The following is a 12,379-nucleotide window of genomic DNA, read 5'->3' on the forward strand; positions in this document are numbered from 1 at the left end:
TCCCAGGCCCGTATCGGGGATATAGGCCTTCGGGACTACCTGTACAGGGTGAAAGTCCCGGAGGTCCGTACCCCCTATTGCGAGTGCGGGAGAGGCAGGGAGACGGTGGAGCACTTGGTGGTTTGGTGCCCCGACCCGCCGTTACAAAGGCCGTGGGACGGCAAAAGGAGATTCGGTCACATATCCGGGACCTTAACAAACCGTATTACGGGGAGTAGGTGTCGCGCGGAGCAGAAGATTTGTTAGGAAAGGTCCTTGAGCTGGCTGATGGACTTCCTGGCCGGCTACTGGAGTATAGGCTGGCCAGAAGGCTGGAGCTAGAAACAGTGGATGGGGAGGGCTAGAAGGGCCCGGAGGCCCGGCAAAGGGCCTCCTTTCTTTTGCAGTATGACGGATTCATAGATTGTTGACTCAAAGTGGTAGACCAGAGGTTTTTATCCCGGGCCTATACGGTACGGTTTCCTTTGTAAATAGCAGTAGAAGGACCGGCGCGCCCACGGGCATATCGGTGTAGGAAATAATAAATAATAATATAAGGTACCTAAAACTTTTGGGGTTTAGTATCACCTCGATACAACCTACAACTCATTCCCGCTCGTACACAGTATTCTCGTTCATCGACCATAAACCCAGCCCCGGTGCCGTCCTTCCGGAGGCAACTATCATCACACGGCGCGAGCCCACAGTGCATGTAACGGGCGGCCGCTTCAGACCCCTACCTAAACACCAGACAACGATGCCCAAGCGCGCCCATCGATGCGATCTTTTTGGCCACCTCCTCTACGAAGCCACTGGCTACCTAGGTATGTAATATACTCCTACAGCAGCAGCACGGCATGGGCCGGGTAACATGCAGAAGCACTCCGCCTTCCGACCGTCTCCGGGCCAGCGGCCTCCGCGCGCCTCGCGCGCCCTGCCGCCCTGCCGCCCTGCCGCGGCCCCGACTTTACTGTCCGTCGTATTTTGCTCGCTGCTTGCTACGTGCTATTGTCGGCTCAGCCACCGCCGCCGCCACTGCTACCACCACGACGCGCTGTTTGAGTGATGGGGCAGTGCGAGGCTGCCCGGGTTGGCGGGCACATAGGTTTATGGAGTGGGGTGCGACCGGCTGAACTGGGGGGATGATGGCACGTCGTAGGTATCTCGAGACTGCGCTGGCCGTGTCTTGGGCTGTGGGGTATGGGCTCGGGATCAAGACCAGCGAGGACTGGAAGGTCAGCAATCTCTTGCTCGGATGATTGTATGGGTTTATGGAATTCAAGTGGCTTGGGCTTCATTTATGCTGGTGGTGGGTTAGTGATGCTTGGGTGGGAGTTGAGTTCAAGGCTAAGGTTCAGGTAATCAAGGTAGGTGCCTAGGTAAGAAGTCGAGAATGGGCACGGGAAGAGCCAGGCCGAGGAAACGACGGGACATGGCCTCAACGCCGTTGAAACTCGGTTTACCGCGTCTAATCTTGCGGAGTTGCACTATTGAATATGACATTCCGTGGTGTTCTCAGAGTTTGTAACGGAGGAGGATTGTCTACCTAACCCGGTAAGCTCCCAGCCCTTGCTTAGACGGCGGCATGTTGAGAGACTTGTGGTTGGCTGTGACTTTACCATCGCCTCCTTCACCGCTTTCACGTTTTATCGACGGCAATGGAACAAGCAACCTTTATTTGCTTGTCTTTGTGCTAATACTTTCCGTTATTCTGCTTCTCTACTTAGACGCTGAGTTTTTCTGTCTCTCACTTTCAATCCTTCCCTCCTTCTTCCTGTTTTCTTTTCTGTGTTTCCTTTCTCACCCTTTCCCTTTAAACATATGTCCCGACCTCGTGGCCCTTATTTCCGCCTTCATAACCGAGCGGGTACCGAAGCAACCGAACACATAGTATTGACTGGTGGTGTCGGTATAAGTATGTCACGCATACGGATTCGATGAGGCCACGCACACCCCCCAATCTATCGAAGCCGGATCGTGCATATTAATTGCTCAAACCAACGCCACTGACGTCCGCTGGCAAGCTGCCCACGTTTTCAATATCAGGCCTCTCAGAAACCCAGGTCGTCTCTTTCTGGGCATGCCTCAAGCCGCAGCCCTTCGGAAGCTATCCGAAATGATTCTCAACGAGTCCGACGTCTTGGCTTAGAAACGGGAACAGAGTGCCCACTTGGTTTGCTGGAGGCACATCGCCGGGACATCGATCCGCATAAGGCAACCCCTGACCAAACCCTACAATTGGGCTAGGGTGAGATGGCATTGTTTCATTGAGACAACCGGGTTGTGGGGTGCAGAGAACACGCCGGCTAAATAGCAGCGCATGGGATGAACTCTGATTGGCTGAGGGGACAAGTCCCTCGCCATTTCGAGTATCCGGACAAGAGGTGTCCGTTGTTTGCCAACGCCCAGGATGCACAAGGAGCATTGAATGACCCCGGCAGCCGGCCCGTTGGCGACACGGTGCCGACAAGAGCACAGTTGCCGTTGCAATGCCCCGCCAGCCGCCGGACCTCTACCTTCCTCGGTGGCGCATCTGAACGCGGTTCGCGCGAGTGCAACCCAGCAGTTGAATCCGGGCTCACGGGTACTCCGGGGTGTCTTTTGGGCAAGCCATATCATATATCAAGGGGATCTCCTTCCTCTCATAAGTTTTCTCGTTTCTCTAGCCAGCCGCAACTCAGCTGCCCATCCTTATCTCCGACTTCCGCCACCACAACACCATCATCATGAAGGGACTTCTCGGTGCTGCCGCCCTCTCGCTGGCGGTTAACGAGGTTGCCGGGCATTACATTTTTCAGCAGCTGAGCACTTCATCTGGGAAGCACGATGTGTTCCAGTATGTTCGCAAGAACTCGAACTACAATTCGCCTGTCACCGATCTTTCGTCCAACGACCTGCGGTGTAACGTTGGCGCGAGCGGTTCCGGGACTGCCACCGTCGCGGTCAAGGCAGGTGAAAGCATCACCTTCACGGCAGACGTCGGTGAGTCATTCCGCCACGATTTACAGATCAGTTTGTTGTTGTTGTTGTTGTGTGTACCGTGCTAACCATGGCCCCAACCCTAACCCTACAGCCGTGTATCACCAGGGTCCTGTCTCGTTTTACATGTCCAAGGCCCCCGGCGCTGCCAGCTCGTACGACGGGTCTGGTGGCTGGTTCAAGATCAAGGATATTGGACCCAGCTTTTCCGGAGGTTCCGCTACCTGGGACTTGGGCAGTAAGTCTTGCTCCGGTGGACCCCCTATCCCTCTCCTAAGCTGACCCACACTCCCTCGCAGCCACCTACACTGCCCAGATCCCTAGCTGCATCCCTGACGGTGACTACCTGATCCGTATCCAGCAGCTCGGCATTCACAACCCCTGGCCCGGTGGAATTCCCCAGTTCTACATCGCCTGCGCCCAGGTTACCGTCTCCGGCGGTGGCAGCGCGAGCCCGGCGACCGTGTCCATCCCGGGCGCCTTCAAGGAGACCGACCCTGGCTACACCGCCAACGTGAGCCCTCTCTCCCTGCCTTGACTTGGGCCCAAAATAGCAGCAGCCGTGTCTAACACCTCTCTCCCCCCAACAGATCTACTCCAACTTCAACAGCTACACCGTCCCCGGCCCCTCCGTCTTCACCTGCGGCGGCAACAACGGCGGCGGTTCCAACCCGGGCAACGGTGGCTCTCCCACCACCACCCTCGCCACCAGCACTGTGCGCCCGCCTGCCCAGACCTCGACCCCCTCGGGCTGCACGGTCGAGAAGTGGTACGTTTTGAACAACAGCCCTGCCTCTGGCCAGCACCAACCCTGACCCCCCTAACCGTCTACCTAACCCCACCCCAACCAACACACCCCTCCCTCCCCCTAACCCCTTTCCCCGGGCACGACGGAAAGTCAAACAAAACAAAGCATGCTGACGTGTTCTTCACCCATGTACAGGGGACAATGCGGCGGCTCGGGCTTCTCCGGCTGCACGACCTGCGCCTCGGGCTCGACCTGCAAGGCAACCAACGACTACTACAGCCAGTGCGTGTAAACGACATGCGCGCCTCAAATTTGAGGGGTGAGTAGTCTGGTAGTCTGGTAGTGTCATGTCCGGTGGGGGTGCGCGTGTAAACGTGCATGTATGTACGTGGTGGTGGGGAGGACGGGTCACTTGGGCCACATGCACTTGGGCCTCGATACCTTGACCGGGCCGGGGTGGGTGGAGGTGCCTCCCTCGCGCCTGGGTTTCTGTGCATATATTTTTTTTTAGCTTTTCGGCAGTATATATTACGCTTTGGCGATATTGATGTGCTCGCCGGGGCTATCCCTTGTTCTTTGGCCGGTGACTCGTGGATAATTTCGGGTTGAGTGCCGTGGCCAGGTGAGGTTTTTTATCAACCAGGTACATTTGTCCTCACCGCCTGTCGCAAGATACAGCAGAGACTTAGCTCGAGGAGGGGCAACAGGGGCCGACCGCGAACCTATTCCATTACAAAGTACAACTTGCCTGCTTTGCTGAAAATACATAATGTCACAATTTCCATCTCAACTGATGAGCCCTTCCAAGATGTCAGGAAATCCCGAAGGCGGGATCATCCTCGTGGTCCTCGTGGTCCAACCGACTGAAACCCGGGGCGGCATCCATCGCCCGTGGGCAACACACCAGGACCCCGGCCTTCGATACAGAGCGCTGAAAATGCCTCTGCCAGCACATCTTGTGCAACATCAATATTTAGGCGACTCATGCCCAACATCACTGCCTCAAGAGAAGCTTGGAATTGGGTCCTAGCACCTTGTTCGACATGTGTTCCTGACCGGCGTCCACTTTACTCGTCCGCCATATTTTCTAATTTCTTTCCCTCCTACTACGCTCAATTCGTCAGTCGCCGGCATCATGGGTGCCAAAAGCCGCGCCGACCGCCTGGGCCAAAGGGGCCACGAGGTCGGCAAGCACCATGCGCGACACGAGAAGCGCGGCCTTGGTAACGGTAGCGTGCCAACCAACTTGAGGTCCATCTTACAACCTTTGATGCCGAAGGCCGGCATGTTGTACCCCTTCGCAAACACCTTCATGAGAACCGCCACGCAGGAACAATCCAATTGGCCTCTTTGCCAGCTGGTATTATGATCTCGCGTAGCAGCCACGCAATGATACTGATGGTACCCCAGTCGAGGGTGTTGACGGCTAGAAATAGCCCTTGGCGTATCTTGGTCGACGCTGCGGTTATATAAAATTGCTGGCGTCGCTTCGTTCGTCAGTCGCGCGGCCCTTCGCTACGCTACGGGCCCGTGAAGTCCTTCCTCATCACGGGCACAAGCGACCTCCACCTCCACAACGCGATCTCCCTGATGCTGCAGAAGAAGGAGAGAGACTACAACGAGAAGGCCGCGGCGATGCAAATGCGGCAGCGCCAACGCTTCATCCAGCAACAAGGGTGGCTAGGGAACATCCCCATGACAGTCTCCTACGTCGCCGTCGATCTCCTTGCCCAACAGCACCGGCTAGCCGTGCCCGCGATGCCCTCAAGCCGTGGCCTGATGCCTGAGCCGCTGAGGCCTTGCACCGGCAGCTTCATACAGCAGTACGCGCTTCCTTGCAGGCACATGATCTTCAAGAAGCTGGACGACGGCGAGGCCCTCAGCAAGGAAGATGTCCACCCGCGATGGTGGCTGGCCAAGCCTCTGGTACGATTTCCTATGATTTTATATGGAAAAGCTACTAACTGCTTGATCCCAGGACATTGACGAGCCCTTACTCCGACTCCGCGATCCTGACGTCGTCCAAAGCCTCCGTGGCCGGCCTCGCCTGCCAAATAACGAGAAGATGACGGTGCCATCATCCCTGAGGGCTGACGACGGCCAAGATGAATCCCAGCAGCAGGAGACGGCGCAGTCAACGCAGCAGCAGCGGCGGCGGCAGCCAAAGCAGACTTCGCAGTCACATCGCCGTGAGCGCCGTGCGAAGCCAAGCGCGCGTCGCGATCTATCACAATTTGAGGTTGAAGGCTCGCAAAGGTCATCACAAAGGTCGACCCGGAGCCGCGGTCGCGGCCGCACCCGGGCAGCTTCATTGCCGTCGACAAGGAGTTCGCAGTCACGCGTAAATTATTATTATTATTCATACTCCGCTATGCCCTAGGGCGTGCCAGACCCTCAGCTATTTAGTGTACAGGAAAACCGTGCCCTCCCGGGCCGGGTGAAAAACCCATACCCACAATCAAGGAACGATGCGTTCTGGTGAGTCTGCGCACACAAAGAGAGGAGGCCTCCTGGCCTCCGAACGGGGGCGCTTCAGGCCGCCGCTTCCAGCTCGAGCCTCCTGGCTAAGTTGTACATCGGCAGCTTCCCCGAGTCCATCAGCCAGTCGAGGACTCTCCTCGCGAGCCGTGCAGTCGTGGGATTGGGATTGATGCCGTGTAGAACAGAGTAAAAGTCAATTCCACTTGTTTTTTGCGCCTGCAACAGTCTCTCCACCAAAACAACGTCAATGCAAGTGCGGTTTGTGCTATTCGAATCGCGTCGATTTGCGCTACAATCTGGTACTAATTTGTTAAGAACAGAACAATATGTCGTCTTCCAGTGACCCGGCCGATCAAGACACGCCGCGCGCGCCACGTCTCCCTCTACCTGCGCAGCTCGAACAAGCCTCCTCCTCGTTGTCTGAGCTCACAATAAGCTCCAACCACGGCAACGACGACGGCAGCGACCACGACAGCAGCGACGATCAAGCGTCCTCCGAGACCGTACCCGATGAAGAACTCCCCGATGATATCGTCCAGAGCACATCTACGGAGTGGCAGAGACTCCGTAACAGGAGCAGGAGGGCAGTTAGCAGAGGCCAAGAGTCACCGATGGCTTATAACTTGGAGACATTCATCATCAAATGGGCACAGAGCAGAAAGGGCGCGACACTACTAGGCACGGCTCTGAAGGACCCTCGTGTCAAAGATGCCTTGGAATCTGCGGGTATTTACATCGCTGATTCTCGGGCTGATGCTACGGATGTATTTCGCTCCTCTACAATCCGCAAAGAGATGAAGTCCCTCCTAAAGACGGAGCCATTCGGTGACTTCAAGCCTTACGCCGGTCAGAGTGATGATGCTGTTACCATTGCTGAGATGTGTAAAACCTCTTAGTTGGAGGATACACTCGAGCAAACTTGGCCTACTTTCCAAGCCAAAGCCCCAAAGATGGTCGCCCTCTTCTCCCAACTGCTACAGAACCAGGTAATTATATTTGAAGGATTCGAGTATAAGCAATAACTGATAGATATGGCAGTCCGTCCCGCACAAGAACCTCCCAACGGTCGATGTCGACGACAACTATAGCAGCAAGATCTGCCTCCTGTCGTCCCTCTTGATGAGAGGGTTTGCACGCAACAACAGCACGTTTTTGAGGAAAGTCTTGGGTCTCTATATGCTGGCCAACGGTACACCTCGCCGTGTTATCGACACCTTCTCAATGATGGGTCTGATCTCGTCGTATACTGTGCTCAACGAACCGCTCAGCGATATGGCAGAACAAGCTAAGAAGAACCTCAAGAAGGCGGCCCACGATCCAAACGGTGTTGTTGTATACGACAACTTCAACTTCAAGAGCAACGTTCGAGACCTTGTTGGCGGTAAACAAGCCCAGATAATCAACCTCACCACCGCTTCCCTCGTGGCCAACCCCGAACTCAGCGGTCCTCTGAAGCAGTCCTCCATGGACCTGACGCAGCGGTTTACCCGTAAGATGGTCATCGATTATCTCCTTCCACGACGCAAGTCTTTTGACAGAGCCTCCAAGTGGTTGATGGCATATGCGTTCGTGAAGATCTTCGGCCAGGCAGACGAGACCCCTCCTTCAATGCCTGCTGTCAAGAAAGCCGGCTACAAAGAGTCACCATGTCTCCAGATCGGGGCTATTTTCGAGGACGAAGGCACGCTTGCGCGGGTCTATCGGCTACACGAAGAGCTCTGGCTTCGCCGCCTCGAATTCGACGATTACGACGAGCGACTGACCCTTGTATACGGCGATAACAAGACCACATCCTTCATTCGGCGGATACAACAACAGCAACTCGAGGCGAGCCAACTGTGGGAGAGGAAGAGATGGATGTTGCCAGTGCCAGCGCTTTTCCACATTGAAGTCAATTATATCCACCTCCCCTTCAGAGTCTTCTGGGATACTGGTGGCAAAACCCGTTCGAGTGCCACTATTTCTGCCGACGTTCAATTCTTCTAGCGCAGCCGGCATATCAACAAACAGAACATCAAATACCATCAAGTCCTGCCCCTCCTGATGCATGGCTATACCGCAAGAATCGTCGCAATGGTCATTGATATCCTTGTTGAAGAGGATAAGGTGCTTGAGCTTGTCGACAGTGATGACCTTACTGTCGACAAGGTCAAACGTGTCTTACAGGAGCTCGACCGCGGGCGACTTAGGCAGATCCTCAGGGATATTTGGAATACTTGCTTTACATACGCAGGATGGACTGGCAGATACGACGACTGCGACGATTCCAACGACGACTCCGAGATCGACGTCGGATTCCGGAGCCATTGTCGGCTGCTCCAATGTATTGAGATCCTCTTGATCTTACACGAGGCAGTTCGTCAGGGGGACTACGGCCTGATCAAGGACATTATACCGATGCTCCCGATCCTTTTTTGGGGTGGCCGTGGCACGAACTACGGTCCCGAGATGCTCTACTTTGCTTGGCTTCTTCACCCAAATGTCAGCAAGGATGAGGTTACTCGCAATGCGATTCTCAAAGGTGGTTTGGTTCGCTGCACGACTGCTGGCAGCTCATATAAGGCCATCGACCTCATGCAGGAGCATATCCACGCCGGTTACGCTCACGATATCAAGGCTAATCGGAATTCGACCCACGACATCGAGGCAACCTTCAGTCGATTAGCAGTCAATGGGCCCTATTTAGCAACCATCCGCAGATCGGTTGAGAGTGTTTTCGGCAGACACCAGAAAGGCACACATGCACCCGGTGACCCTGCTACAGATATCATCTCTTACGCCTGTAAGCTGTATAAGGATGGGATGCCCCGCCGAGCACATGGGAGTCATCGTGATGCTTGGGATGCCCCTGATATTTGGGACAAAGGTCAACAGAACCTTCTGAAGAAGCTGGACGACTTCAACGACGTTGTCCCCGAGCCCAAGGATGCAGCAGATCAGCGTAGTTTACCCGGGGTTGGATCCGGTGCCGACGAGGGTGAGATTGACTAGACTAACGAGGGCGAGCGGCAGTATGACGTTGAGGAGGATGACTTCTGGGCGGACGGCTTGGAGAGCTTAGGAACCGCGATTTGAGCGTTGTTTGGCGGTTTTAAGCGTTGATTAGCTGTTTGGTAGTTTCTGTATAACTATAGGTAACTATATGTAGTTAATCTGCAGTTGTACGATTTCCAGGGTAAAATAGGGGTAAAGACTCAGGGGCTCAGAACTCAGGGGTAAATTACACAACAATTACAAAAAAGGCGTCGACTATCTACAAAGCCGTCTTGATTGCAGGAAAGTGTTCCATTGCCTCTGCAGTCCGCTTACGAGCCGGATCAGCAGCTGATACGCTGCCTGCCCGCTGCGTCTTCGCCTCTCTCTCTTTCGCCTTCTTTACTCTCTCAGCCTCCCAGTCTTCCTTGATCTTGGCCAAGGAGGTAATACAGAAGGTTACCAACTGAGCTCCCTTTGCCTCAAAGTGCTCCCATTCCTTCAACTCTGGCACCTTCTGTACCAACCCATATATATCCTTAAACGACAAGTCCTTGGTCTTCCCACGCACGTCAGAGAATGTACGTGCTACAGCGTACTGTAATTTGCTGTCCATGAACATCTCTGGTATGATGTCGAAGCGGCGATACTTATCAGGGACCAGGGACTGGGCATTCGTCTTGCACCAGGAGGAGAGGTAGGTAAGTGCGTGGCTGGCGAGGGATCCTGCTGATGGCTTTTCCCCCCGCTTCTCACGCGGCATCAAGGGACTTAGTTTGCCTAACTCATGGTTGCACGCGTTGCAACAGAGACTTCGATCAAGAGGGCGGCGGTACTCGAGCTCAGGATCGTTGACGTCCTCCTGGAGGTACTCCAATGCGTATCTGCGGAAACAAGAGGCATTCATGAATGCCATGAAGACAGGGTCGAGCTTCTCTCGCTGGGAGATGTCCTGTTTAGTCCATTTGACCTGCTTTCCAAAGTCAAATAAGTTCTGGGATTCGACATAGCCTTCCAAAGTGAGCTCGTCAACGACAGGTTGTGCTTGGGACTCTGACTGAACAGTCCGTTGAGTGTTGGCGCTAACCTGACTAGCAGTATCGGACGCAGTATCTTCATCTCTATCCACTAGGGTCATCAGTTGGAGGCGACTTCTAACAGGGACGAAGGGTTGTTGACGCCTCTTTGGATCGGACCTTTTCCTTGGGGCTGGTTTCTGCTGCTTCTCGACGGTCCCAAGGTGGTCAAACACCTAGTATGGGATGAACAGGTAAGCAGTGCCTTGTACCCGGCTATCGACAGGTTGCTTGCGTACCGCTCTTCTAATGCGTTGCCAGATATCTGCGATGCTGGTGCCAGGGGGGATACCGAATTGAACAACCCGTTTGACGTCGGGGATGTCCATTCCCATGCCGAGTGATACCGTTGCCACAATGATTCGGCAGTCAGTATCGACGTTGGCGAAGTCTTTGAAGATGATCTCCTTGTCGGCTGGCCGGACATCTGCATCAAATCGTCGGACCACTTTGCGGGCGAAGCTCTTGTCAAATCCGCATTTAGGGTTATAAGCTCTTGTCAAATCCGCATTTGCGGCGGAGGTACTGCAGGAGCGTATATCGAACACGTAGGCATGCCGACTTGTTGTCAAGATAAATGATGGTCTTGTCAACATCCCGTATGGTAGTAACACTGCATCTCTCAAGCAGGAAATGTAGCCGGCGGTAGTCATGTATACAGGCTCGGAGCAGCGGCTGTACAACGATGGATATCTCGGGTCTGTCGATGGACGTGCGGATGATCTTGGGGTTGGGGTTGAAGCCGGCGTGCTTGAAGATGTAGACTTGGTTGTCCTTATCGAGGGTCGCTGTACACCCAAACCACGGTACTAAAGCCGGCAAAAGTGACCGTAGAGTGTAGAGATAGGTGTAATCCTCCCGAAAATGCCTCCATTCGCTGACACAATGGAGCTCGTCTATCGCGAAAAGGCCGATCTTCGTATGGAACGTTGGGTCTCTTAATATCGCCTTGAACTTCGGGTTCAACGCTTGTTCGGGACTGAGGAGCACGTGGCTATATTTCCCTTGCTCAACCTCGCTCCAGATGTGCTTATTCTGTCAAAACAAGCGAGTCAGTAATTGCTCAGGGGTTCAGGGGTAATATGGACGTACCTTAAGACGGGTATCAACATCGATCCAGACTGGTGTTGACTCGGGTAACTTCGCCGCAATGTCATCCCTTTTGCTCTCTCCAAGTGTCACCAACGGCACGATCTGTACGGTGATCTTGTTCGGTTTGAGGGCAGAGAATGCGAACAATACGGCGCTTTTGCCGTACCCGGTCGCCGCGACAAGAACAGTATCTTGTTGGTAGATCGAGAGATTTTCCACAGCCTCAATTTGGCCGGGACGAGGTTTGTAACCACCAGCGAGCGTGCGCAACGTCGCTGTTACGCGCGCGATATCGTCATCGAGGTCCATGATGATGATCTCGAATATGTGGGAGATGGAGCTGACTTTTGGTGGAATTGGTGGATTGAAAATAGTCGTCTGAGGAAGTGTAAGATGCAACGGATCTTGTGGCCGAATTTGGTGTTGTTGCGACGCGTAGAAGTGGAAAATTGAAGGGGGTCACCATCCGATGAAGACGCGATCGTCGCTCGTCGCGCAACCTCGCCGGCAACCTTTTTATATTATACACAAAATAGCTATACCAAAATTATACCATTAGAAAGCCCTGCTTGAGGCAATCTTCAGACACTATTTACAATCACGATACGGTGTTGTGGTGTTGAGAATTTGAGGAGTGACTGAAGTCGCCCGGGTCAATTTGTATGGGGACGCGATCGTTGCTCAGCACTTTTTCCGATCGACGACTCAGACCTCTTTCAAAGGCGTTCTTGTGGAAAATGTGGGTCAATATCTCTAAATGGCTAGCGCGACACTTTGTCAGTTGAAATGGGTGGGCCACAGTCGATGCCAACATTTGGTCGCACGGTATCTAACTACAACAGGCAGTTTGGCGGAACGCCGAAAGAAAGGTCTGACGCCCTCGGGCCCAGGCTACACCCACCCTGGCTAGCTGGCATCGTCCCATTCACCATAGTAGCATTGTAGTGGACGTTAGAATAGGGCGGGGAATGCGTGGTATCATTACCAGGACGGTCTGTCCCTCTCATTAAGGTAGGTGGGTGGTTCATGTCTGCATCATCGGCAAACGTCT

The 12,379-nt window shown here is 54.2% G+C and overlaps 3 protein-coding genes across 3 annotated transcripts; 2 read left to right on the forward strand and 1 right to left on the reverse strand.

Annotated features, from left to right (window-relative positions):
• Positions 1–2,705: 2,705 nt before the first annotated feature.
• CHGG_06059 (uncharacterized protein) lies at positions 2,706–3,998 on the forward strand (the record flags this gene model as incomplete). The annotated part of the gene is made up of 5 exons (XM_001222153.1): positions 2,706–2,961; positions 3,053–3,196; positions 3,258–3,472; positions 3,549–3,727; positions 3,902–3,998. 5 exons carry the CDS (start codon positions 2,706–2,708, stop codon positions 3,996–3,998), a joined length of 891 nt encoding a protein of 296 aa, XP_001222154.1.
• Positions 3,999–4,841: 843 nt separating this feature from the next.
• Positions 4,842–9,178, forward strand: CHGG_06060 (uncharacterized protein; the record flags this gene model as incomplete). The annotated part of the gene is made up of 7 exons (XM_001222154.1): positions 4,842–5,066; positions 5,207–5,632; positions 5,685–5,895; positions 6,120–6,184; positions 6,508–7,050; positions 7,217–8,077; positions 8,198–9,178. 7 exons carry the CDS (start codon positions 4,842–4,844, stop codon positions 9,176–9,178), a joined length of 3,312 nt encoding a protein of 1,103 aa, XP_001222155.1.
• Positions 9,179–9,440: 262 nt separating this feature from the next.
• On the reverse strand, positions 9,441–11,637 carry CHGG_06061 (uncharacterized protein; the record flags this gene model as incomplete). The annotated part of the gene is made up of 4 exons (XM_001222155.1): positions 9,441–10,412; positions 10,476–10,797; positions 10,949–11,271; positions 11,329–11,637. 4 exons carry the CDS (start codon positions 11,635–11,637, stop codon positions 9,441–9,443), a joined length of 1,926 nt encoding a protein of 641 aa, XP_001222156.1.
• Between the last annotated feature and the right edge of the window lie 742 nt (positions 11,638–12,379).

Source organism: Chaetomium globosum, genomic scaffold, assembly GCF_000143365.1.
Source record: "Chaetomium globosum CBS 148.51 scaffold_3 genomic scaffold, whole genome shotgun sequence".
NCBI lineage: Eukaryota > Fungi > Ascomycota > Sordariomycetes > Sordariales > Chaetomiaceae > Chaetomium > Chaetomium globosum.